Genomic DNA, 27,985 nt, shown 5'->3' with positions numbered 1-27,985 from the left:
AAAGTGTTTCACCCATGTCCAGCATTTCACAGGGAGGCAACTCCAGGCCCTGGGAAACAATTCAGGCCAATTGCAGTATAGAATTGATTAATGTTTTCCAGCTACAACAATGAAGATGTTTAGTGGAGATCCCAAACTAACAAATTTGCTACTGAGCAAACCCACACGCTAGCTGTATTTTAGCAGGGGTGAAAATCCAGTTCTGGGGGGGTAGGTTTCATAAAGGTTCAAAGTTGTTTTTTCCCTTCTCTCGTGTTCTTGAAGACTGAGACAACCCCAGCTACAACCTCTGGAGCGCGGACAGAGATAGAGCTGGCAAATGGATCCTTCCATGAGCAGCTGCATGCGGAGTCCCCGTCCCAGTGCCCCACTTTGGGGCTGTCTACGGAACGGCACCACGGAGGTCAGCACTGCATCCGGGCTGAATCATTACCCTCAAGCACCCTTCTCATTCCATCAAAAACCAGACTTTGCTACATATTCCGATTTCTCAGCCTCCTGTCTGGCCACCGCGCCCCACAGCTTCCCTCGAGAGGAGCGCGGGTTTGCCGAGCAGCACCCTTCCCTCCAGCCTTCCGACTGGCACTTCGCAGCCTCTGAGGCCAGAAGGCGACTAAATCCTGGACTGGCTTTGGGTTCTGGGGAGCTAGAAGGTGGCAGCCCAAACCTGGTGGGTGCTGCGGGGAGTGTGAATGAAGAGTATGGGGTACCAGGCAACAATACTAATGAAACTGAGAAAAAGGCTTCCAGAAGGAAAAAGGAAAACTCAGGTAAGTGACATATCACTGGGGATGTGGGATAGCAAAATCTCCATGGCCAGAGCACCCATTACATTCCACAGCAGAGAAATTAGAAAAAGAAACCCGAGAGAATTTTGTTTGAGAATTCCTGTCTAGGGAAAAGGTGTAGCTGGCCATATGGGACGCTAACACTGAAACTAAATTGTTTTCTGTTTGATGCTTCCTGGTGTGTTTTTCCAAATCTTGCTGCCAAAACTAGCTACTTCCTCCATACTCATGATGTAGCCTTTTTTTGTGTGTGAAAGAATCACATGGTGTTCTGCACATGGAGCTCACAGCTCTCCAACACATAATCTATGGCTCGGCTGCCATTTGTCTCAGTGTGAAGTGATGGGAGTCAAAGGGTAAAGCAGCCTGGGATAGTGTGTCACAAATCTCAACTCTAAACTAGTTAGCAATTACTATTACTAACCTATTAAGAAGTTAGAAGAGGGTCAAGGCAATCAAGAGTAGTTCAGACTTAGTTGGGAATAAACAGCAGCCAGTTCCCACTCCCTGACTTTTAAAGAGGTGAAATTAGGAAGGCAAAAGATGACTGGCTTCCTAAATGCATTCCTCTAGAGTAGCAGGTGCCCGAGCATTTAGTACAGGCTCTCGGGGGTTACTCATTTTGTTCTTTGATGATAGGTACCAGCATCTGATGGAAACATTCCAGTTTTACTAACTGTTTGAGAAGGGAATAGCATCTGTATTCACTACAGATCACAAGCTCTGTCTTCTAGTTCCCTTCAGCAGTTGGCACTACTCCTTATTGCAGTGTCATTTTGTCGTCAGTTTATAGGTAGCCAGATGCATGTAAAGTAGCTTTCAACTTTCTAACATATGAGATGTCTACTCCTGTCCCCCGTGTAGTGTCTAATCCCACTCTCTGTGTTGATCTGACTGAGTTTTAATACACTCAACTCAAATCCAAAATCAAAGCTTCTTTTAGCAACTCACCTATCAGACAAGTCACCAGCATGCTTTGTCCTCAGCTGTATGATACATACGGTTGAATTGCACTGTTTTACCTAGGAAAACCAAATTATTTCTACACCCTAGAATCTCACAGCCACTTAGCTGCTGAGTTGCTGTTATCTTGCTTGTTCAGCAGTGTTAAATACAGAAATTAAGATAAAGGTGTGGGGTTTTGTAAGGAAGCTGTCAGTTGAGGGGTTTTTATGCAGCTTTTCCTAACTATAGGATCTGTACACCTCACAAACTGCGACTGATTTATCTTCAGAGCATGCATATAAGAGACAACTGAAGCACAAAAAATGAAATGATTTCTCCAAGCTCCCATATGTTATTCATAGCAGAGCTACAAATTCAGTCCAGATCTCCTGAGTGTCTGCCTTGCAATTAAACAAGTGAATATTCTCTCTCTCTCTCTCTCTCTCTCTCTCCAATATTAGCCCTAATAACTGATTATGCTTGTCTCCCATTTCTGTTTCCCCCTAGACACTGACAGGCTGTCGGTGCATATCTGAAACATCTAGTAATGCAACCCTTTCTTTGTTCCAGAGTCCAAGTTACTCCCTTTCATGCATTTATGATCTCTTGAAACCCAGGTAGAATTTATGACCATCCACAGCTGCACTCCCTCTCCGTCTCCCTCTTCCTCCCAAAACCGCCCCCCACCCTCACCAAAAAAAAATAACCCTTACAGAAGAATCCTTACAGAACAATGTTATTGTAGTGTTGGGGTGATGTTGTAGGTGTCCAGGAAATATGTGAGAGGCAAGGATACCCCAGCTACATGACTGCGTTAGTTTTAGACAAGCTTTCAAATGAAGGTATTTTGGGTAAAAACCATCCCGACCACGCAGTTTGTTCAATGATAGATATCACACTCCAAAATCTTTGCTTCCCTACAGAGCAATAAAATTTTACGTTATTAAGTTCTTAGCAATTCATGAGCTGGTGGGAGATCTCACTCCAATCACATTAACAGGGCACAGTTAGCAAATTGAGAATATTCCAAAGCATGTGCCCATGTGTTAAATGGAAAACAAATGGTCCTTGGCACCTTTTACTTGCTTACTGCTGTGAGCAGCCTTGACACTCTCTTCTCCCACTTGCTGCCTGCACACCTGTCATTACAGGGGAACTATAAACAACAATGCCGTACATGATATCACTGAAATACAAATTGATTTCCTGCTTCCCGACCAACTGTTACTTTCATTAGTCTGCTTTCTCTAGTTTAACATTTGCACAGACTGTGTCCCAAAATGTGATCCCAATATTTCTTTCATTTCACTCATTTGTCTGCTAATAATATAACAGAATTGCACAGTATCACTCCTGCAACAGTTCTCACCCGCAAATAAAAGAGAACAAACAAAAAAAATTGCATGGCTTCAACCATTCTGATTTCCTGAAACCTTTCTCCAGTTCCTTGAAAATGCAACCAGATGCACATCAGTAGCTTGTTGTAAGTGGAACACACTTCCTCTGACTCCTCCTGAGAATTGGCTCTAGGTTGCTTTAGCAAGTCTAAGCAGCTAAAAAACTGCTCTCTTCAGAGAGGTTAATAGTTGTTAGTAAAATGAAGCCGCAAATTATCTATTGCTTTCAGACAGTTCTGGAAGACAAAGTCCCGTTCCAAAGAGCTATATGCCGGTGTCTTACCAGATGCTGTTGTTGCTGAACTATAGCCCAGTCAAAGTATTACAATGACTTATTTTGGTATCAAATATTGTAGTTTATTCTCAGCCCATATTCCTCAAAGAATATGCAATATTCAGTATGAGGCTGTTTGTTAATATGGTACCCCAAGAAGAGTCTAAAAGTAATATACTTCTGTGATCAACCGGGAGTTCTATAAAGCCTTGTCAGTGTAAGAGAAAGACTTTTGCTTAATCACTGAATTCTTCATTAATGTGCTGTAATATTTAAACTTGTTTATATAAATGCCTATTAACATAATCGTTACAGAACAGTAATGTGTGCAAATACTTGTGTACTTCACTCACACACACACCACACACACACACACACACACACACACACACACACTTCTTTTCTACAGACTCTCATTACTGAGGGCTATGACTGGCCCTGGACTGACATCCCAGATGGACCTATTATTAACTCAAGACGGAAGTTGAGCTACTGTTTGTTTTCACAGCTACTGCTGCATCTGTTCTCAAGCTCATCAATATTTTCAGTTTGTTTTCATACATTTTTGCAGATACTCAGTATTGTGCAGCCTTATAAATCACATAAAAAAACTGGCACTAACACAATGTCTTGCAATTACTAGCATTACAAACACAAAAGGAATTCATAATGACTTGTAACGTATTTATTTTGATTTTTACATATGATCAAGTAACCATTAGCATTAAGGAAATAACTCCACAGCAGTGAAACAACCTCTAAAATAAAATGAGAAATGGTATGATGTCAAGGAGTTCAAAGACCCGGCAGGCACAGGCTATAAATGACCTGGACAGGTTACATGCCATCAGCACCCAAGCAAGTTTGAACAAGCTTTTGTAATCTTTTGGACTTTCTAGGTGAAACATTTTATAAATGAAAGCATAGCAGAAGACACCTCCAGCTGCATTTTTTTCTCCATTTACACAAACATTTACAAGCCTAACTAGGAATCCCAGAAGAAGCCCAATTCATTCAAATAGTCTTGAATAGTTCAGTTTTTCTACCATTTAATAAGCTAAAGAACTGAGGAGTGAAAACCAGTCACATTAGGTCAAATTTGGTCCTTCTATGCATCTATGAATAAATACAAAATATCTATGACTGGAGCATCCACCAGTAAATATATAACTGAACAAAACATCTGATCCATTAATTTACATAAGTGAAACCATGTAGTAATTAAAGGGAAATATGGTGGGAATGAGATACAGACTATAGCATGTAAAGATTAATAACACTTTCTATTCACATAGTGTCCTTCACCCTAGTTTCATAGTTAGTAGGGTCAGAAGGGACCTGAGCAGATCATCAAGTCCGACCCCCTGCCATGGCAGGAAAGAGTACTGGGGTCAAACAACCCCGGCAAGGTGTACCTCTAGCCTCCTCTTAAAGACCCCCAGGGTAGGAGCCAGCACCACTTCTCTTGGAAGTTGGTTCCAGATCCTAGCCACCTTGACCGTGAAGTAGCGCCTCCTGATATCTAGCCTAAACCTACCCCCTGCCAGCTTGTGACCGTTATTCCTGGTCACTCCTGGCGGTGCTCAGGGGAACAGGGACTCCCCCAATGCCTGCTAGTCCCCTCTGACTAGTTTGTAACAGGTCACTAGATCCCCCCTCAGCCTTCTCTTGTGGAGGCTGAACAGGTTCAGGTCCCGTAGCCTTTCCTCATAGGGCCTGCCCTGCTGCCCCCCAATCATGCGGGTGGCCCTCCTCTGGACCCTCTCCATGCTGTCGACATCCCTCTTGAAGTGCGGCACCCAGAACTGGACGCAGTACTCCAGCTGCAGCCTGACCAGTGCCGCATAGAGGGGGAGGATCACCTCCTTGGACCTGCTCGAGATGCATCTGTGGATGCATGACAAGGTGCAGTTGGCCTTCCTGACTGCGTCCCCACACTGCCGGCCCATGTTCATCTTGGCATCAGTGATGACTCCAAGATCCTTTTCTGCCTCTGCACTGACGAGAAGGGAGTTCCCCAACCTGTAGGAATGGTGCCGGTTGTTCCTCCCCAGGTGCAGCACCTTGCACTTGTCAGTGTTGAAACCCATCCTATTCTCGTCCGCCCACCCCTGTAACCTGTCTAGGTCCAATTGTAGCCTATTCCTCCCTTCTAGTGTGCCCACATCCCCCCACATCTTAGTGTCATCAGCAAATTTGAACAGGGTGCTACTTACCCCCTCGTCCAAGTCACTGAGGAAGATGTTGAACAGTGCAGGCCCGAGGACCAAGCCCTGGGGGACCCCACTGCCCACATCCCTCCAGGTCGAAAATGACCCATGCAACACCACTCTCTGGGTGCGGCCCTCCAGCCAGTTGACGACCCATTTGACTGTGTGGGTGTCTACACCACAGTCCCCCAGTTTCTTAATGAGAACGGGGTGAGAGACAGTGTCGAAAGCCTTCCGAAAGTCCAGAAAGACTATGTCCACTGCTACCCCTGCGTCTAAGTATTTGGTGACCTGGTTGTAGAAGGCCACCAGGTTGGTGTGACAGGACCTGCCTCTAATGAACCTGTGTTGGTTGCCCCTAAGCATAACCTCCCCTCATGGACATGTGCCAGAATAATTCTCTCAAAAAGCTTACCCAGGACTGGGGTAATACTAAGGAGTCTATAGTTTCCTGGGTCTTCCCTTTTTTGAAGATGGGAACCACACTGGCCCTCTTCCAGTCCCCTGGCACCACACCAGAGCACCACAAGTGCTCGTACAGCCATGCCAGGGGTCCCGCCCAGGGTCAGCTAATTCCCTCAGCACTCTGGGGTGGAGATCGTCCGGACCAGCTGATTTAAATATGTCCAGTCCCTCCAGAAGTTCCCTGACTAGAGCCTCACTGACCCTTGATGTAGGTGCACCTCCCCTGGGGCCTGAGGGGGGCCCAGAGGGGGCTGATCCGGTCCCTGCTCAGGAAAATGGAGGCAAAGAAGTTGTTAAATAGGTTAGCTTTGCCATCTGGTATGACAACCAAATTTCCCAGCATGTCTTGCAGGGGTCCCATGTTACCTGGAACCTTCTTTTTGCCCCCTGTGTATTTAAAAAAGGACTTCTTGTTGTCCTTGATCCCGGAAGCCAGTCCCAGTTTCATCTCCACCTTGGCTTTCCTGAGCACCCCCCTACATCCCCGAGCAACTGCAGTATAGTCCTCCCTAGTGATGGCCCCTCCCTGCCATTGGGTGTACGCCTCCCTTTTTGCTAGGAGACATTCCCGGACACTTTTGGTGAGCCATGGGGGCTTTTGCGCCCTCCTGCTCCCTTTGATCTGTGTTGGGATTACCTCCCTTTGGGCTTGGAGGATTGTCTCCTCAAGGAGCAACCACTCTTCTTGGACACCTGGCTCCCCTCCCCTGTAGGTTCCTAAAATACTTCACAGAGCCCATGTCTACATGAGACAGTGGCTGAGTAGTAGTTAATTACTACTGTGCAGTAGAGTCGCAGGGCACAAAGCATGACATGACATTACTGCATAGTAACAATGAGCTACTGTGTAGCAGTAATAAGTTACTGCGCAGTCAGTGTCACCAAGAAAACGTGCAGGGATGCTCTCGTTACTGTGTAATCATTAATATTTGTATATGCAAGTGCTAAATGACTGCACACTAACAACTGTAGTCAGCATCTCGTGTAGATGTGGCCAGTATGTTCAAAGCAAAGTATCAGACTAATGCAGATACAAAACACAAGGTTTCAAAAACCTTAAGAAGATAAGAATACTGGGTCAGACAAATGATCCATTTACCTCAGTAGCCTGTCTCTGACAGTGACAGGAACAGATGCTTTAGAGAGAGAACATTGAACCAGGAATATTTACAGTGATCTATCCCCTATTTGTTACCCACCCTGGTATCCACCATCATTGATGATGCATCTCTGACACTTCCGTTCAATAGCTATTAATAGATCTATCATCTATGAATACTACCTGCTGCTGCTAAAACCTCTGCATGATTTCATAATTCTATACCCCAGATCATTTTGGTTGCCCTTATCTATGCCTTTTCTCATTCTACTGCACCTTTCTGAAATGCAAAGATCACAACTGCTCATAGCATTCAAGATGTGGTTGCACCATGGATTTGTACAGTGGCATAAGGTTTTCTTGTTTTGTTATCAATTCCAGGCATCGGCAGAAATAGTCCAATATTTCTTTTTAATATTAAAATAGTTCTGGATTTAAATGACCACTTTTATAGTTTCTTCACCCTAGACAGTATAACAATGTACATTAGAACCAGAAAATGAAAAGGATCAGAAAGAGTCTATAAGCAAGACCAAACCTCACCAATCTGGTTTCTTTTACAAACTGCACCAAGTTTGCAAAACATAAAAGACCAGCAGAAATAGTGAGAATTTGTTTTAAATTTCATCCCTGTCAATGATGTTGGGAAATACTAATGGCTCTAATAAGGAAATCTGATTTACCTCTTTGTGTCCTATTGTTGTAGGCATCGTATACACATGTCATAACATACACTGTGCCATTACTGTGTAATAACATAGTATATGTATGTCAGTTCATGTATATACAAACCTACTACAATCCTGCCTTGACTTTGGTTAGGACATCTAGATGCTACAGCAATAAAAATAGTAAGTATCATGCAATATACAAGCTATCTACAAAAAGATTAAATATGTGGTTCTTTCCCATTGAATTTTTTACATTTGAACAACTATATGCTAACTGGACTTTTTGCCTTTGTAAAATCAGCCCTATTTACATGGCTCAATCAAATTTCTAACAGAATCTCTCATACCACCTTTCACTAATCATGTGAGTTAATGTCGAAAAATACGGAGGATTTCCTATACTAAACCTTTCATTTACAGTCATGGTGCCCTAAAATAGGGTGCTGTAAAATAGTAGGCAGGTTCTGTGGTATTGTTAGTAGATGTTTCAGAATTAGTCCATAGTTTTAGATGCAAATAAAAACAGTAAGTACAAGGGGAACTGAACACTCAGCAAATTAGTAGCAGGTGTTATGCTTCCATATTTGTGGTTAAGTAAAATCCTAATCAAATAGTACTTTAGAAGGAAGAACAGTCAAGAATCCTTGCTCGCTAAGCAAAGAAGCCATACAGTGGGAAACCACAAAGAGATTTCACTGGATGCAAAACATTTTGCAGTTACCAGTAAAGGCAAACACATTACATATCTTAGAGTCCATTTAATCAACAATCTCATAGCATTTTTTTAATTTTGACTACATAAAGCAATGAGTTCTTTTGTGAAATATCTCTTCCTATTTGCCTACAGAAACCTCTCATTCCTCAGTAATCATTCAGATATGCTTAAAAGACCCACTGAACAACAGAAATTCATCAAGTTTTTCTCCAACACACAAGGTGGGGAAAAAGGATGGAATTAACACAATAAAAGAATCACAGAAAATTAGGGTTGGAAAGGACCTCAGGAGGTCATCTATCCAGCTGTCTGCTCAAAGTAGAACCATTCCCAAATGAATCACCCCATCCAAGGCTTTGTCTTTTGGGTTTTAAAAACCACCAAGAAGGGAGATTCTACAACTTCTTTCTAGGTAACCTGTTCCAGTGCTTTACTATCCTCCAGGGCATTTTTACACATGCAAGTGCCACAGTGCCAGGCAACACTTACAGTTGCATAAGCAGTGAAATGTGCGTCAGCACTGAGAAAATGGTGGTAGTGTGTTTTTGAACTAAAACACATCAGAGGTGCTTTAGTTTAAAAGTACACCGCTGCCATTTTCTGCACACTAACCCGCATTTTGCCACTTAAACAGCCGCATGAGGAGCAGCACAGTGCGCTTCAGTTTGCATGCAGAGCAGACTCGATTAATCGAGTCTGTTCCAAAGTGGCGAATCTCCAGCGCATTCTGGGATGAAAAAGTATGTGTATAAATGCCCCTAGTGAGCAAGTTTGTCCTAATCTAACCTAAGCTTCCCTTGCTGCAACTTGAGACCACTGTTCTGTCATCTGCCACCACTGAGAACAGTTTAGCACCATCCTCTTTGGAACCACCCCAGCAGCAGGCAGCTTCCAGGGGCAGAGAGCAATCTTCCACCCCCTGCTGCCTGGTTGACCAGGAGCAAATTTGCTCCTGGTTGGTCGTCTACATGTGCCTTACTGTGCAGTAATTGCTCAGCAGTTAATTTGCTACTTGCATTTGCAAGTAGCAAGTTAACTGTGAAGTAGAGCAAATTACTTTGCAGTAAGGGTCTGCAAGTGTAGACGGTGATGTTTACTATATAGTAATTTGCTGTACTGCACATCAAAGCATCTTGTGCAGATGTGTCCACTGTGTGCCATTTATGCCACAAAGGGAGTATGAGTTGGCAAGGATAAAGGAGCACATTAATAAGAGAATATAGTGGGCTGTGCTGTGCTGAGGTACTGCCTGTGTCTAAGCTGCCTGGGAGACAGCTTTAGCTGAGTTACCCCCTGCCTAATGTCCCAGGGTGCCCTGGATATACCTGTTATGACTCTCCACCTCCCTTCATATTTTACTGCTGTGCTCCCTACCAGAACCACGCCCTCTCCCTGCACTTGGTCTAGAACCTGACTCTTTCCACAGTGACAGGATTTCAGGCTGTGTTCCAGTCTATTAGCTGTGGATTAATGAATGAGATTTATTTTATTTGAAAAACTACTTTTGCTCATTTATCATGATCTATAAAAAATCATACATAATAAAATTGTTAAGTGCTATGAAGACAGTTTCTGACTTCTTCCATTCAAACCTAAACCATAATCCCAGACCTAGAGTGCTTGTGGTTCAGAGCTCTGTTCTGTGACTCATTGCTTTCATGAATCTTGAAACTCACTGCTCTGTGCTTTCATGGATCTTGTCCCCGCACTGCACTCCATGGATCTTGCATGATTCTGCTGTTCAGCAAGACACTACAGTACTAAGAAGGAGAATCTCAAAGAGTAGCCAGCTCCCTAGTGCATCCTCTCACCCTTGTTCCCCTCCTGATATGGAGAGAAAAATATAAAGGGGATCACATCAGTCCTTTTAAGGGGGATCACATAAATCCTGCACAATCTGAACATATGAAAATAAAGTAGTCTATCCTCCAGCAGGGAAAAGCAGTTCAATAGGCAATTTCCACTGTACTGCTTAGCCCAGGATATGTTTGGTTTGTTGGAGTTTTGCTTTGAAATGAGAATTGATGACTGCTTAACAGATAGAGAGAACAGGACCCCTCTAACTCTGGCACAAATGCAGCATGGGTGGCAGCAGAGCATGCTTCACCCACAAACACATCTTGCACTTGCTATGAAAGAATTAGTTGTAAGAATAAGAGGAGAATTCACAGAATCACAGATTATTAGTGTTGGAAGGGACCTCAGGAGGTCATCCAATCCAACTGCTTCTAAAGCAGGAGCATCCCCAACTAGATCACCCCTGCCAAGGCTTTGTCTAGCCAGGTATTAAAAACCTCTAAGGATGGAGATTTCACAACTGATCTGGGTAACCTGTTCCAGTGCTTTACTACCCTTCTAGGGAGAAAGTTATTCCTAATATCTAATCTAAACTTCTCTTGCTGCAATTTGAGACCACTGCTCCTTGTTCTGTGATCTGCCACCACTGAGAACAGTCCAGCTTCATCCTCATTGGAACCCCCTTTCAGGTAGCTGAAGGCTGCTATTGAAGCCCATCTGTCTTCTCTTCTCCAGACTAAATAAACTCAGTTCTCTCAGCCTCCTAAATTGCCCTCTGCTGGACTCTCTCCAATTTGTCTACACCCTTTCTGTAGTGAGGGGCCCAAAACTTGATGCACTACTCCAGATGTGACCTCACCAGTGCCAAATAGAGGGGAGTAATCACTTCCCTCAATCTGCTGGCTACGCTCCTACTAATTCAGTCCAGTATGTGGCTGGACTTCTTCACAAAAAGGGCACACTATTGCTCATATTCAAATTATTGTACACTGTAATCCCCAGGTCCTTTTTTGCAGAGCTGCCACTTATACTCCCCAGCCTGTACCAGTGCATGGGGTCATTCTGTCCTAAGTGCAGGCCTTTGCACTTGTCCTTACTGAATCTCATGAGATTTTTTTAAAGCCCAATCCTCCAGTTTGTCTGGGTCACTCTGAATCCTAGCCCTACCATCCAGTGTATCTACTACTCCCCCCAACATGGTCTCATCTGAAAACCTCCTGAGGGTACACTCTATCCCCTCTTCCAGGTCATGGATAAAGATATTGAACAAAACCAGCCCCAGAACCGACCCCTTGAGCACTCCACTTGATACTGGCTACCAAGTAGACATCAAGCCCGACGATCTGTCAGTTTTCTATCCACCTTATAGTCCGTACAGTCCATTCATCCAACCTGGACTTCCTTAGCTTGCTTGCAAGGAAGTTGTGGGAAACTGTATCAAAAGTCAAAGTATATAATGTCCACTGCTCTCCTCACATCCACAGAGCCAGTCATCTTGTCATAGAAGATAATCAGATTGGTAAATCCATGCTGAGTGTTCCTGACTGTTCCTGCTTGCTTTCTTCTCCTCCAAGTGCTTAGAAATGAATTCCTTGAGGACCTGCGACCTCCTCCATGATCTTCCCAGGGACTGAGTTGAGACTGACTCTGTAGTTCCCTGGATCCTCCTTTCTTTTCTTAGAGAGAGGCACTATATTTTCCCTTTTCCAATATCAGGGACTACTCCCAATTGCTATGAGTTTTCAAAGATAATCGCCACTGGGTCTATAATCATATTGGTCAATTCCCTCAGCACCCATGGGTGCATTGCATCTGGTCCCATGGACTTGTATATGTCCAGCTTTTCTAAATAGTTCTTAACCTGTTCTTTTGCCACTGTTGGCAAACTACTCACCTCCTCCCCATACTGTGCAGCCAGGTACAGTAGACTGAGAGCTGACCTTGCCTGTGAAGACTGAGGCGAAAAAGGGCGTTGAGTACTTCATCCTTTTCTGAATCATTTCTCATTAGGTTGCCTCCCCCATTTAGTAAAGGACCCACACCTTTCCTGATTACCTCTTGTTTCTGACATACTTGTAGAAACCCTTCTTGTTACCTTTCACCTCTCTTGCTAGCTGCAACTTCATTTACGCTTTGGCCTCCCTGATTTCATCTCTGCATCCCTGAGCAATGCTCCTATACTCCTCACTGTGTTTGTCTAAGTTTCCACTTCTTGTAAGCTTCCTTTTTGCGTTTTAGCTCATTGAGGTGTTCCCTGCTAAGCCAAGCTGGTCTTCTGTCGTACTTGCTAGTCTTCCTGCGCATCAGGATGGTTTGTTCCTGCACTCTCAGTAAGGTTTCTTTAACATATAACTAGCTTTCCAGGATTCCTTTCCCTCTCAGATGGGCCTCTAAGAGGATCCTGCCTATCAGTTCCCTGAATGAGTCAAAGTCTGCTTTTCTGAAGTCCAAGGTCCTTACTCTGCTTCTCTCCTTCCTTCTTTTCCTCAGGATCCTGAATTTAATCATCTCGTGGTAGCTGCTGTCAAAGTTACCATCCACTACTATATTTCCCACCAATTCTTCCTTGTTTTTGAGCAGCAGGTCAAGACCAGCGTGGCCCCTAGTTGGCCTCTCCAATACTTGCACCAGGAAGTTGTTCCCAACACTCTTCAAAACCTTCCTAGATTGCCTGTGCACTGCTGTATTGACTCTCAATCCTGCTGAATTGACTCTCATTGCTTATTTCATACCTCCAATCCCTCCTGCTCTTGCAAACAACCTGCACAAATGTCTTTTTTTAGTCTTTCAGGCAGGTATCTTTTTTGTTTCAGTTTTTTTAAAGGTAACTTGCATTTACTGGAGCTAGATAATAATTAGAGAACTACTTAAATCACAGTTTTGTGATTTGCCCAGAAACTGTGAAAAACAGCAATTTTTGTGATAGCCACAAAAAATGGTATTGGCTACAATTTTCTGCAAACTTGTCTCCAAAAAAATGTTTACTGGAATACAAAGGAAGTGCAGCAATCACTGCAGCCACAGAGCAAGCGATTTGAATTAGAGCTACTGAGCAGCTGATATAGTGATGTAGACTATGTGAATGCACCAGTAGGTCCCTAATAATAATAAGAAAGCTGTCCAAAGAATCCACCCTGCTTTGTTCCTAATAACCTTCATGCAGCAGCTCCAGAAGTCTGTCTGATTTTTCTTACTTTCTGTCATATATCAGGCAGTTCTGTTTTGCCCATCCTGCCTGCACTTGCAAGAGTAGCATTGAACCCAAGTTAGGAAAGGAAAAAAAATGACTAACCTGTAACATCAGGGCCCCTAGCAATCTTTCTGTACAATTTATCCGCTTGTTTAGTTCCTGATACCATACAGAACTGGGTTGTGTAATATTCGTGTTACTGCTACTACTGTCTAATCATTTCCATTTCATTTATTTTGGATAGGAAAATGTTCGAAGTTAGCTTGCAAGCTGAGTTTAACTGTATTTATTTTCAGGCAGCAGTGTGCAAACACAGTAACACTTAAGACAGAAAAAAAATCATTTCAAAAGCCATTAGGCATTCTTAATTGGGCCAGCCCTATGCTGACTTGAGTTATTCATTTATATCAATCAATTTGCCAATAAAGTTGTGTTCTAACCTGCACCGGCTGTGATAATGTTTCATTAAGCAACACAACTAAGTGTTTTCAAAGTCCAAAAAGACTTAACGTTATGACTGAAAGCTTGAAAGTTATGATAAACTAGAGTGTAGTAAAACAGCTGCATAAACTTTCCTCGCCCTCTTGCTGACCTCAAAAAGAGCAAAAGAAAACAGGTTCCCTAGATTACATGATCTTTATCACATGGTCTTTATCTGTCCATAGGCAGAACTTCATGTGATATAGCTTGACTGGTAAAGCACCAGTTAGGCTCACTCTCTTTTACATAAAATGGGCTGGTTACTTTAGGATCAGCTGTGAATCATATCGGCTATCTATGTAACCATTTTACTCGGCAACATGAATGGGCACCACAAATAAACCTGTTACTTGGATATATTATATGTTCAATAACAGCAAAAAAACCCCCAACCCTTAGTATCTTTTTATTTTATTTAACTAGCTAGAATAAATATACCCTTAAAGCTTTCACTGTGTGAAACTGTAACTTTGAAGACATAGTGCAGCTGCTCCAATTTTTTTAATAAAGTTTTTTTCTAGCTGGGAAGAAAAAAATGCAGAAATTAACAAGATGTCAATAGTTAATAGTATAATAAACTCCAGGTGCATACAGACTGCCTGCAAGCTTGCATGGACAGTGTCACTGTATTCACGCTGCATAGTGACTTTCATGCTTCAGTGTTTAAGACAACTTCGAACTATTAGGGATTAAAATGGGCCCCTTCTGGAAGTGTAATTATCCCACATCTGCATCTTGTAAGGTCTTTCAACATTTTGTGAACCATCTGGTGCTGACCACTGTCAAACAGAGGGTTCTGAATTAGACCCTGCTTCAACAGGATGCTTATGATGACCTGAGCAAGTTTCTCAACCTCAAATTTAAAGTCAGCTTGTCCAAAAGCTGTGGAGTGAACTGCAACTGCAGGCTTAGAGGTTACAAACACAAAGTTTTCCTTTTTTTGTGTAGATAGAGAATTGTTCATGTTAGCTATACCCCAAAATGCTGCACAGAAATCAGGGCAGAACAATAGCAGAGGGAGGGACCAGTTAGTTATCATGAGTAAAGAAGGTGGTTAGCTATGTTAGTCTGAAGTCCAGCAGAACGCATAACAGGGTGGCACCTTAGGACACATCCCCACAAGTGTGTACATGTGTTCCCCTGGAACAACCAACAGCAGCACATAGTTGTGCTGCTGCTAGTTGTCCCAGGGGAAGGCCCCTGCATGCATGCTCTGGCATGCAGCAAATTGCCCTGGGTGAGTTAGGGCAGGCTTACCTCCGGTCCTGGGGGCCTTTCAGGGTTGCAGCAGCAGTGATCGGGGTGCACAGAGCCTGGCTGGCAGCTGGAGAGTGGCTCTGGACAGCCAGGCTCCGGTTGCAGGGGGCACACGCTGCTGCCACTTGAGCCACACCCTCGTTTTTCTCCACATTTTTTAGATATGGGGATTTCCTGATATCTAATTTTGCCTCCGTACTGCAAATATGCAGCACAGAGAACCTATTCACATGCACCACGTGCATTTTGTGGCACCTCAAAAGCCTCTGAGGCGCCACAAAGCGCATGTTCCCACTCATGGAAACGCAGCCTTAGAAACGACTTGATTCATGCTCACTGGAAACAGGTCGCTGAGAAACTCCTTTGGGTCTAACACTGATGGGCATGTCTCAGGAGTGGGGAGGGAGATGAAGGGTAAGCCCTGCCATTGGGATGTTGCTGTCACATATCTGCTCACTCACCCTTCCTTTCCTGGGGCCAGATTCTGTTTTCAGCTTTGCTGGTATAAATCCAAAGCAACCCCCACCAACTTAAATGAATTGATTTCTGATTTACATTCTAGCCCACCAACCTTTCAGAAATAACTGCTCATTTCTTGCCCTTTGTATGCAAAATAGTTATGCAGTCTCATCTTAGAAACATTTTGGCACAGAGACACAAGATCTTTTTGATTCCTGTATGAATCTTGGTTTTACTGCATGCTCCCTGGAGAAAAGTCTGCTGTGTGATTAAGCCACAAAAATGAAGCTGGAGGAGAAGTGAGATTCAGGGAAGGCATGAAAATCTGAAATTGGTCACAAAGTGTAGTAAATACCACTGGGTTTCCCCAAAGAACTAACGAAGATCTTTCTGCTCTGGGGTTTTTATGGACTGTGCTAAAGAAAAAGCCTTCCTGAAGGCTGTCATATTTTATGTGCATTCTGCATTTTCCATATTCTATGGCCAAAAGCTCCAAAGCAGATTAAAGCCAGTTTCCATTTTCGGAATGGCACAAACTCCCACATCATAAATAACCTGCCAGTCTCTCTAGTAACTCCATGTGGCACATGTTCCAAGTTACACAGCCTTTTCTTTGCCATAGATATTTGTCCAGAAAGACAGCTCTATTTGCTTTTAAAATGACAAGAATAGTCTCTTACCTGAAAAAGACTAGTGAAATTACCTTCTTCAGAAGCAAACAACTCACATAGGCTAGCTTACAAGCTTCTGGTAATGTTGATTGTTGCCGCCTGATTGTTTAGATTGCACTGCCTAATAATTTGCTTCCAGACTCAATTAATGTTGGCCTTGATCCCTGCAGCCAGTAGCATAACAAAGACAGGGGCAACCTTGGGTACCAACCCTGTGGTGATGCAAAAAGACTGCTGCAACACTGGCAAAATAGCTACTGATGCTATCCATGCGGGACTGCCACCCAGGATGCTCAAACACCCAGTTATGCCTCTGCCTATAACCTTGCATGATCTGGGGCCTTTCAGACCACAGCGCTCTTTTGATGGTGACCCAATAGAGCAGAGGTCAGCTGGGAGACTTCTTAGTTGGAAGGTCTCAGGAGCTTATGGTAGGTGCTCAGTAGGAGGGTCTCAGGTCTGAGATTTTTTTCTCTTGTTGCTTTGCCCAACCCCTGATTTGTTGACTTTTGGGGAATAATATGAATCTAGTCTGTTTATTCAGGAGGGGTCTGAGTAAAGGGACAACTCGCACTGTGGGCATGAAGGAGAAGGGAGATATTTGGAGTTGAGTTTTGTTTTCCCACCTTGTTATTTATTTGTAATTTGCTTGCGGGGCGGTTAAAGTTCTAGCAGCAGGGAACATATGGTTACAAACTGGAAAAGAATTTGTCTAATGTGGGAAAGGACTATATTAGCAGGTGACACAGTCAGTTCCGTTTAAAAGAGGTCACTGATATTTTATTTCTCTGTTTCTGATGGAAAGCACCAAGAATGATTCCATTATGAATCCTATATTTTAAACTTATTGGATTATTTTAATTGGTTTGCTTTGGTGAAAAAAAGTAAGCTATTGGTAGATGATGTTGCAATGTATAGACATTGCTTTTTATTTACACACACAAATGCCCACACATGTATAATATATATATATCAACTGCAAATTTAACAACTGCTTTGTAACAATGAGATAACTGAAAAACTCATACTTGTGTTTGATTTAAGTACCAGGCTGGGGCAGGTTACAGCTGTAGCTCTGGCCCCAGGTTCAAAGCCAGAGCCACCACCTGCCCCAGGCTGGGCCTAGGGTGGTTCGTACATCAGGGAAATGTAGGGGAGATTGCATAATGGGGTAAAGTATGGAGGAGACCATGCAATGAGCAGCCCAGGGTGAGCATGTGGGAAGGGGCACATGGCAGGGGAAGCATGGGGGAGACCACATGGTGCAAGGGGACAGCATGAGGAGGAACCATGCAGTGGCAAGGGAACTGCTGGGGCTCCAGGCTTAACCCAGGCTCAATGCCAGACAGCTGCTCCCTGCCTCACGTGGGGCGCATTTACACCTAACTATTGTGGGGAAGGGCCATGGAGGGGAGGGGCAAATCGATGCCCCCACAGTGAGGGAGGGAGTGGAACAGAGCAGTGGGGTGAGTGGGGCTCCAGGACCAGGGCAGATCATGAGACACTCAGAGCCCGGGCAGCTCATCCAGAGGCATGGGGGGCTTCTGCCGCTGCATGCACCCCGGTGGAGGCACAAGAGTCACGTGCCCCCTGGATTTGTGTGTGAGGTGAAGGCAGGTTGCCGCTGCAAGCTGGGCTCTGTGCCCCTCTGCAGCTGCCTTGTGAGTGGTGCAATGCCATATGCCTGCCACCACCAAGCAGCATGGGGACATGGCGTAATTGGCGTGTGGCAGTCCCATGGCATTACACCGCTCCTAGGCAGCAGCAGCAGGACACAGAGAGTAGCCCACAGCAGCACCCTGTGCACAGACATCTCCCCACTGTGTGTGGACACCGCCCCCCACATGCCCCTGGATGAGCCACCCAGGCTCTGAGCATCCCATGACCCGACCCAGCCCCAGGACTCCATTCCCTCCTGCCCCTGCCTCTGCCACACTCCCTCCCTCACCACAGGGTCCTTGATCTGCCTCACTCCCCTCCTCCACCCCTTCCCCACAACAGACTTACCTACTGTGGTGGGCAGTGCTCCACATGCCACCGGTATGCTGCAAGGCACAGCTGAGTATCTGTATCTGTATCTGTGCATGCCCTTCCCCCATGCTGCAGCTGCCTGGAGCCTATGTCTAGGATACCCTGCAGCCCTACCCACTGCCTGGCATCTGGGGGCACTAAGCCTCGTTAGTCCTGGCCTTCCACCACCTATGCTGCAAGCCCAGACTCCCCGACCCACATAGTGGCCGCCTGCCTGACCACAACATGCCATCCCAGGGCTGCTGCTGCCACCACATAGCTGCTGTCAGCAAAGACACCAACAAGGGGCTTCTGGACACCACCACCAGGACTGCTGTCACCCTCCTAGGCCTCCAGCCCCACCTTCTCTGGGCCCACTGGGTCAGCCAGTACTAGTGGCTGCATGTTGTCCAGCACACATGGGATAACAAGCAGTGGCTGCAGGTCTTCCACATGACCCAGGGCACCTTTTAGGACCTTGTGGAGCAGCTGTGGCCCCACTTGAAGCACCAGAACACAGACATGTGGCTGCCTCTCCCTGTGGACACCTGGCTGGCCTCACCCTGCTCAACCTGGCCATGCCCACTAGCTGTGGTACATTAGCCACCAGTGCATCAGGACCCTGGACGGGACCCGCATCCCCATCACCTGTCCCCCTCCCACCTCCCGGAGACCTCCCCTACTACAGCTGAGGGGCTTTCACTTGTGGTGTTCCAGGCTGTCTTGGACCACTGAGATGCCTTCATGTATGAGTGCCAGATGGTCAGGCAATGCCCACATCTTCTGAAACTCCAGTGTGCTAGGCCTGATAGAGAGAGGGTACTTCACACCACAGGTGTCAGACCTGCATCTGGGTACTGTGGTGGTCCCACCTCTCCTCATCAGGGACCTTGCCTACCCTCTCCTCGCTTGGTTCATGCAGCCCTACACCAACCAGCTGGATCCCCATCAGGCCCACTTTAACTGCTTCCTAAGCCAGATTCACACGTTGGCATAGTGCACCTTTGGCAGTCTCAGGGGATGCTGGTGCTCCCTCACCACTTGCCTCGAGTTCACCAAGGACAACCTCCCCTGGGACATTGTAACAGCCTGCATGCTGCATAACAGCTGCGAGGTCCAGAAAGAGGTCTTTTGTGTGGGGAAGAGGCATGGTGGGTGGAGGGCAACTGGCATCTGGGCTGCCACCTGCAGCAGCAGTGACAGGAGCAGGCCCCACCACCGAGGCCTCAGGCAAGTGACACACCCGCCAGCAGGGACCAAAGTACCAGGTTCAGGAGACCGTGGCCTACCACCTCCTCCTGAACTCCCAACTGTAGCCCTCCTAGATTGCTGTCCATGGACCCCCCCTTCCGCCATCCACCCCCAGCACCACACTCACTGCAGACACTTGTCAGAAGAATGGGTTTGTATTCCCCACAAATCACAAAGAGTGCCCCTCTCCAGTAAACAGAGTCTCCTCCCTCCCCAACAAACAGAGGCCCTCCACCACCCACCCCACCCACCAACAATAAAACACCCTCTTCCTCATGAAAACTGTGTCTAGTGTCCTTTATGTGGTGTCCTGGGATGGGGAGCAGTGGGGTGCGGGTGACTAGGGAGTAGAACCCAGGGACAGATGCCCAGCATCGGGGCCTCTGGCTGTTTCCCTGTGCGTGTGCATGCCATGGTGAGTGCAGCCAGCAGGGGGCTTGCCCTGGGAGGACAGCAGCTGCTAGTACCCTGGTGTGGGTGGCTCCCCCTCTGGCAGCCAGTGTCCAGGGGTAACAGGGCTGGTGTGCAGTCCTGGCCCCACTGCAGGAAGCTCCAGCTCTGAACCCACATGGACCTGGGGTGAATGGCAGGGATGGGCCCAGGTGGGAGGGCCAGTTGGAGCCAGGCAGTAGGAAGGGCTAGGGTCAGCGACCAGGTATCAGGCAGCATTATGGTGACCACCAGGGCCTAAACAGTGTCCAGCACCCAGTGGTCATTGTTCATGGCATGCATGGGCCAGAACTGTGTTCTGCTCTTGCAGCAAATTGAGCCGCTCAAACTCCAGGAATCCTGGTCTGCCTGGTCTCACGTGTCCTGTCAGGTGACATCCTCTGCCTGCCAGGCCTGAGCATCCGCCAGCTGGTGCTCCGATGCTATGACCAGGCAGTTCAGGAGGAGGATTCTATCCAGGGTTCTCCTCTGGCACAGCCAGCGCATCCACAGGGCCCTAGCTGTGGGTGACAGTGACTCTGAGGCCACATCTTGGCTGCCAAGGGTGGCCTCTCCCCTGTGTGCAGCTGCTGGACCTGTAGAGCCATGAGACAGAAGCTGTTTGTGAGAGTTTGCAACATTTCAGAGATTAGTTTCTCTGTACCAGGGGCCGTGTGCTGCCCAGCCTGAGATCGGGGATCAGGTATGCACAGGTACTCAGGGACCAAAGTAAGACAGCCAGGCAGGCCCAGGTGGCCACCAGCCAAACCTCCCATCCCCGTGCTCCCCAGAGGCCAGTGGGCTGCAGAGGGCATATCTGCTAGCTATGCCAGCCCTGGCCACTTGCTAAGTCCCCACTGGGGGCCTCCCCACCCTGGCCTCTGCCCCTGCCCCCCATCCCTACCCAGCCTGGCTGCACTCCCTGGCTCCAGGTTGCCCCCTCACAGCATATAGAGAGGAGGGAAACACTGCAAAACTTTATTGAGCCGCAGCTACATGGGCATGGGCCTCTCACACTCTGAGGAATGCATTGATGCTGGTAACGAGGGCCTCCTTGGCTGTAGGGAGCAGGGACATGTAGTGCAGCCACAGCTAGCTCTCCAGGTAGCAGTGGAGGTTGTGGAGCAGCTCAGGTTTTCTCCTGTGCCATCATAGCTCAGGGTCCTATACCAGGTGTGCTGGTGTGCCCAGGGCACCATGGCCGTCAGTGGCAGCAGGGCATAGTAGGTTGGGCACCTCTCAGTCCAAGCAAGCAGCTCCTCCTGCACTGCCGGTAAGATGCAGCAGTGGGGGGAGGGGGCAGGGGGCTGCTCCAGGGTACCTTCCCGGAGAGGTCCCCTGCAAGGAGGGCAGGAGGGTGGGCGGCTCCTCCTCCCAGTCATCTGAGTGACCTATGCCCCTAAGCCCGACCGTTGTGGGCTGAACAGCAGCACAGGGAACCACCTGGCTTGCAGAAGTAGAGTAGGGGAGTGGGATCTGGAGCCATGGAATCAGGTACTGCCAGAAGCCTGGCCTGTCCCACCCTGGGAATAAGGTGGGGGAGGCAGGCTGCCTGCAGCACCCAACACAGGGCCATGGCATGTGACTAGCAGCCACACAGCACTGGCAATGCCCCATAGCACCTGCAAGCTCCAGGTAGGCTGCTGGGGGTGTCCTGCAGATGGGTGGAGCTGGACCTGCTGGCCAGAAGCTGCCTGCAGCTGGGCCTGGGGGCTGACAGGCCTGCCCGGAGGCTTCAGCACCCTGAAGCACCCTGCAGGCCTAGACTGTGCTGCCCTGGTAGCTGTGTGTCAGTGCAATGCCAGGCAGCAGCTCTGGGGTGTGGGTGGGGTCACACAGCTAGGATGCAGCCTGTCCAGGGGGACACAGGGGCCTGCAGTACTCTCAGACTCCCTGCTGGTATACCCCAGGACTCAAAATGGCTGCAGGATTTTAAAGCCTGAGACAAGGCTGCCATAGAGGCAGCCCAGCCCTGGGACAGGAGAGTCTCCCAACCTGGAGCCCTGGGGCTAGCCTCAGGCCAGTCCCCTAGTAGTAGAGCTGATGTGGGGACAAATTTGCTCCCAGGTCGCATCTATACATGCATAACTATGCAATAACAAATCACATTTAAATTTGCTACCTGCAAGCATGATTTACTGTACAGTAAGTGCACACATAGGTAGATGCACAAGCTCACTGCACAGTAAACTAAGCTACTGCACAGTTAGGCATGTCGTGTAGATGCACCCAATGTGGGTAGAGCCAGGGCTGGAATCAGAGCTTCTGTTACCACTAGTGCCAGATGGTGGCAGGCAGAAGGCCAAACCCAACACGTGCTCCATTTCTGTGGCTGGAAATGGAGCCAGAGCCAGAGATGATTCACAGGATAATTAGCGGCAGGGGACACAAGTGGTTAGAGGGACACAAGTGGCAGAGGGGGCAAATTTAAGACAGCCCTCCAATAATTAGCTTGTATACATGGAAAATTATAATAAATGTATAATTTTCCATTTCTAGAATTTAATTATTGGGAAGTCATCTTAAATTCAAAGTCATGTTGGGCTTGCGTATATATGATATATTGATTTCTATTTCTATTTCTGTTCCTTCTCCAACATTCTTTTGTGCCGTTCCTTAAAAAAAATAAGCACTTAAAATACTCTGAAGACATAGGAAAATTACCTAATGGATTCCTCCATTTTTTTTCAAGATGTTGGCTACATGGGATCTCTGAGTTCTATTAATCTCTTTTCTAGAAGTTACCAGTATGCTTGCCTTGTGGAAAACTGAAATCAGAAGGTTTTAAATAGTGGAGAAGGATGGGTAATTCTTAGCATGCGCTTAAAGAAAGACTTCAGAAAAAATATACAAATGAATACTTGTTTTCTGGAGTTGCTGCATCTTATTTAATGACACTTTTCAGTGAGGTTCAAAATGGCACAGTGAGGGGTTTTCCAGCCCTGACATCACTTTGTATTCCTGCTGACTTTACTAAATGATGAAAATATTTATATAAGACAGAGTTGGAAGTTGGCTAAAGAACAAAGTAGAGCCCCGCAGGGACGGTAGTGCTGCAAAACCCAAAATTCAGCATAGTCCAGACATTCTGAGCAGTTTGGCAAGATGCACATTGCCTTCCCATTGTCTCTTACTCTTCTCTGCTTCATCTTCAAATCTCAAATGTCCAAAGTTTCTCTCTTTCCAATGAAGTAACCAAATGCTCCAAACTGCAAATCAGGAGTGCAGAGGTCTTCATTTCAGTCAGCAATGGAATCAATGGACAATCGCATTATTAAGCAATTACAGATACATATTTTTTTAAGCTAGCTTTCATGTGCCAACACAAATCTTCAATTTCATTGAAACCCAGAACTCACTTATGAATTCAGGCACTTGGAAACACATGCCTCCATCATGAAGGCATAAGCTTTGGCTTTGTTCTCTGAAGTAGGGGAGTTCTGTCCCTACGCTGCTTGGAAATGTCCAATAATCATTGCTTTACAAGCTGTCCATTTACCTGAGGCTGCAGCATCATCAGAGTTTTTAAAATTGTTGTTTGGATGGCAATTCTCTGGACCAGAGTTAAAAGGCAAGCTTTGGAAATATGTCCTTCCTAGGGCTATTTTGCCACCAACTACACCGTCCACAAAAAGAGAGTTAAGGTAAGCATGAAATAAAGTTAAGTGCCTAAATAATAGAGACGGCCATGAAGTTACTGATGCCAGTATATTTTATGTTTTCACTCCAGTGAGAGTTTTTCTGTGGTTAGGTTTAAGTTCCAGACACATTTCCAGGGTATCTACAGGCACAAGAGTGGAGTGGACTGTGTATTATAAACCCTTATCATAACCATGCACTAAGCTCAAGGCCACTGATTTTTCAGTGCTCATTGTTAACTCATCCTCTTTTCTTCTTCATATTCCAAAGCCAGATCCAATTGTTCTATGTGACTTCCACATCCACACTGAGGTTGGCTCTTCAGGGTTTGAAAGCCATCTGGAAGTTTCAGCTGTTACCGAACGTGGTGGCCCACCATCTAACAGGGTGAATCACTGGGAGCACGTTAACTCCAGTGCCAGAGTCTGCACTGGCTCCCAATGGCTTTCTGGGAGCAATCCAAGGTCTTGGTATCAAACCATATGGCCTTATAGCCCGAGCACTATATACTGGGGGGACTGCCTTGTCCCTTATGCCCCATTGCAATCCCCAAGAGCAACCTGCAAGTATCATCAATGCATCAAGTTTCCTTGGAAAAAGCACATTGGAGGTCATTTTTGATACTCATCCCTTAGCTCTAGTACTCTTCCCCTTGAGACCCACTAAACCTGAGCCTGGACATTTATTGGAAGCACTGTAATACTTTCCTTCCTGGGCAGGCATTTATCAGGCAAGGCTGAGCTGGGATACTATTTTGGTGTTTTTTCCTACATAGTGGGCATGTCTATATGAGACACTAACAGTGCAGTAACCTAATAATACTGCACAGTAGCGCATCACAGAATAAACAGTGCTAATACACTACTGCACATTATTATTAGGCTATTGTGCAGTCAGGTCACTTAAAAGGCATTCACCAGTGCTACTACACAGTAACTCCAGTCACTGTGCATTTATTTAGCACTTGACTATACAAGTAGTAAATTAAATGCACAGTAACCACTGTGCATTAATGAATGTGTAGATGCACCCAGTTTGTTTTAATCAACTACTGGCTTTGATATGTTACTTTGTTTCTCCTGTTTTGTTCTCTTGTTCACTTGTTTTAGAAAAGAGGAAAATAACTTATACATGCTTCCTTGAGCTTTTTATATATTGGGGGGGGCAGCATATAAATCAAATAAATAAATAAATAGCCCTAGATATTTGCAAAATGACTTTCACTACTCTCACATGCACCAGTAGAGGTCACCATACACCTCATTAAGAGCATAGGCTTTGAGACTAAGGTCTGAGGCAGCACAGAAGATATTAGGTGCAAATGCAGATATATAAAAATATGCAAATGAATGGGAGTGACAAGTTGTGCTTGATGGAGACAAGCATGGGTGCCTAGGATTCTTTCACATGTCTCTGAAGGGCTTTTCAGTTCTAACCTATAACTCATTGTCCTTCTAGCCCTTGTTTTCACAGCCTCTGCTACTGAACCCCTTATCTTCACATGCAGCCCACCACCCTGGTGTCCCACTTTTTTGCCTGTTGATCTAGAAACTGACACTAATGTCAAGTTGTGCAACTGCTGTCATAAAGAGGGCTAGAATGAATCCATTATACTCACTTCCACTTGTAACGTAAAGCAAGATTTAGTTCTTTAATCATATAGCTGGGTAAGCTGCCATGAATACAGTTCACACAAAATATGCATTTGCCTCTTAGAAAACCAGGACTCCAGTAGCAAGCCAGAAGCCAGCAGCAAAGCACGGAAGGAGAGGACAGCTTTCACCAAGGAGCAGCTGCGGGAATTAGAAACAGAATTTGCTCACCATAACTATTTGACAAGGCTCAGGAGATATGAGATAGCAGTGAACCTGGACCTCACTGAGAGACAGGTACTTCCTGAATCCCTGCCTCTTCAACTGTGATTTTACAGAGTTATGTCTGCCTACACAAGAAGGTGAATGATATATATTCATGTGACACCTATTTCTACCTTTGCAAATGTGCATAAATATATGCACATACCCTAAAAATGTTGTAACATATATGGCAACTGTATTTTAACTATGACATAACCAAGAAACTCATTTTTGGTATTTGGTTAAATTGTTTTATTTTCATGTAAGCTGCAGAAAACGAATTAATAGATGACTAGTGCCCAGAGCCTTGACACGTCTTAATTACTTCTCAACATTCACTGGCACACACCAACAGGCTCATAACTGAAGGAGGATCTGGTGATACTTTGCAGACTTTGATGAGCATGACTGAGCTGAGGCAATCCTCTGAAGTTCCCAAATCCTGTAGAATCCCAGGAAGCTTCCTGGCTCAGTGATAATGGGCATGGGCATGAGAGGACATTAGATTGTTATTTGACAAGTTAACCTCCTTATGGCTAGGGACAGAAATTACACAGAAACTGGTATAAGTAATAGGAAACTGGTTCAAGTCTGTAACACAACGTAAATTCAGTGCACATAAACCACTTTCAAAATGGCTAGAACTGGTTTAAGATAAAACTGGATGTATTTATTAACTGATTTAGGTTAATTAGCTTATTGAAATTCTGTCCCAGATCCCCTCCAGAATCAAGTTAACTTACGGTCCCCCAGCATCCCAGGATGCTTTGCTTTGCATATCCCCCACAAAACCCTGCTCTCACAGGGTGGGTGGTCTAGTGTTGGCCCAAGCTGTCTGCTCCAACTGAGTAGGGAGGCGTGCTCTAGCGTCACCCGGCTTTGGGTCTGGGCCACTGCGGGCATGTGGCTGCATTTCTGGAATCAAAAGTGAATGTCTGTTCACTTGTTTAGTAGTTCAATCAACACAGCTTAGACTAACTTGAGAAGATTGAATTGATGCAGCCTCAGGCTTTTGACTGTCTGTACTTAGCCTATAGGCTAGAAAGTTGTTGAGCAATCACTTGAGAGGATAAGAGTGTAGCGAATTAAGGAGGTCAGCATGCTTTCATCCTTATGGTGTACTCTTAACAAGGGGCCTTACATCAGAGCTTAATAAATGTCCAATAAAGGAATCAATCAAGTGAAGAAAAAGAATTACAGAACTTTAAAGAATTGATTTTGTTGGAATGAGACACCTAAACACCTATAAAAAGCTGGCCTTTTGTGCTTAGCCGATGCAGAGAAAGGCCCATTAGAAATATGATGCCCAGACAGATATAGAGGTAAGGAAACTGATCATCAATTCTTTCCCTTTCTAATTCAGGTTAAAGTGTGGTTTCAAAACCGAAGAATGAAGTGGAAGCGTGTTAAAGGTGGGCAGCCAGTGTCCCCTCATGAGCATGACCCAGAAGACATGGACTCTGCTGCCTCCCCAAGCTCTGACTAGTCCCTCTGCAGCAGTAGTACACTGAATATGGGAAGGACTATTGATCAGAACATTGATGCCATACAGTTCAGAAGCAGCTGCATGATTTTCAGACACCTCTCCTTGTCCTCCTACACCGTTCTAAGATCTGTGATGTCTCGCCACTCAGAGGTGTGACTGTGCAAGGCCCAGGGGAGTGATAAGAGAAAGGTCTGGCTTTGATTTTTGTCTGAATGAACCAAGATGTCCAGCACTGTCTGAACAATGCCAGTGTATATACAATGCTAACTAAAACCACTGAATATGAAGTAGAAATAAAGCTGCCTAAAGCTGGCTTTCTAAGAACTTAGCTGTAAATCCTCAGAAAATGCATGTTTCAAGGCAGCATTTTATGATCAAGCAAAGTAGTTATACAGCTTCCCATTTTATAATCTTTAAAAAAAGTGCAGCCCCAACTTATATACAGGCCTGTGCCTGCTATTTGTGGAAGAGATCATGTCCAGAAAGACATGGATTTCCATTAGAGAGCCAAGATGACAGGTGCCTTGCTGATTCCAAAAGTTTGTTTAATTACTCTTACTGGATACCTTTAAAGTTCCTTGAGCATGTCAAGAATCATCACTCTTCTGGACCAGAAGGTGAAATGTGTTTTGGTATATCTTCTAAAAGAAAGCTGTTCCTTTCTGTTGTGTTACTCATAGTTGCCTGTGGAACTCCTCTCGGTATTTACCTGCTGTGTCTTTGGTTAGAGCTCAGGACTGTTTGGGCAAACAGGAAACAGTGTCCTGTGAGATGACTTAGTTGAATTAATTTGTCTTAAATTCTTGTTTCTTTTCCTTTTGGTGAAAGAACTTTCTTCAAATAAGCATGTGTGTATGTCTGTGTGTGTGAATTATGTATAAATATTTGCCCATAAT

The 27,985-nt window shown here is 45.6% G+C and overlaps 1 protein-coding gene across 2 annotated transcripts; it reads left to right on the top strand.

The window, feature by feature from the left end:
* Positions 1–11: 11 nt before the first annotated feature.
* MEOX1 (mesenchyme homeobox 1) lies at positions 12–27,985 on the top strand. 2 transcript variants are annotated; one of them, XM_090044092.1, is made up of 3 exons: positions 12–770; positions 25,464–25,636; positions 26,967–27,985. In XM_090044092.1, the coding sequence occupies exons 1-3, from the start codon at positions 320–322 to the stop codon at positions 27,087–27,089; spliced, it is 747 nt and encodes a 248-aa protein (XP_089900218.1). In that variant the 5' UTR covers positions 12–319; the 3' UTR covers positions 27,090–27,985. The 2 variants fall into 2 exon arrangements, with proteins under 2 accessions (XP_089900218.1, XP_089900219.1); XM_090044093.1 differs by having other exon boundaries at positions 25,464–25,701; positions 26,967–27,101.

The sequence above is a fragment of the Crocodylus siamensis genome, chromosome 4, assembly GCF_052110815.1.
Source record: "Crocodylus siamensis isolate JL-2025a chromosome 4, ASM5211081v1, whole genome shotgun sequence".
Taxonomy (NCBI): Eukaryota; Metazoa; Chordata; order Crocodylia; family Crocodylidae; genus Crocodylus; species Crocodylus siamensis.
The sequence above is the reverse complement of the archived record's forward strand: the minus strand, read 5'-3'. Positions and strand labels throughout refer to the sequence as shown.

What these genes read in the sequence shown, in the direction of transcription:
- MEOX1 (XM_090044092.1), top strand. Translation starts at nt 320, where the DNA reads ATGGATCCTTCCATGAGCAGCTGCATGCGGAGTCCCCGTCCCAGTGCC. An exon ending in AAGGAAAAAGGAAAACTCAG is followed by an intron (nt 771 to 25,463) that starts GTAAGTGACATA and finishes TTTGCCTCTTAG; the next exon opens with AAAACCAGGACTCCAGTAGC. An exon ending in TGGACCTCACTGAGAGACAG is followed by an intron (nt 25,637 to 26,966) that starts GTACTTCCTGAA and finishes TTTCTAATTCAG; the next exon opens with GTTAAAGTGTGGTTTCAAAA.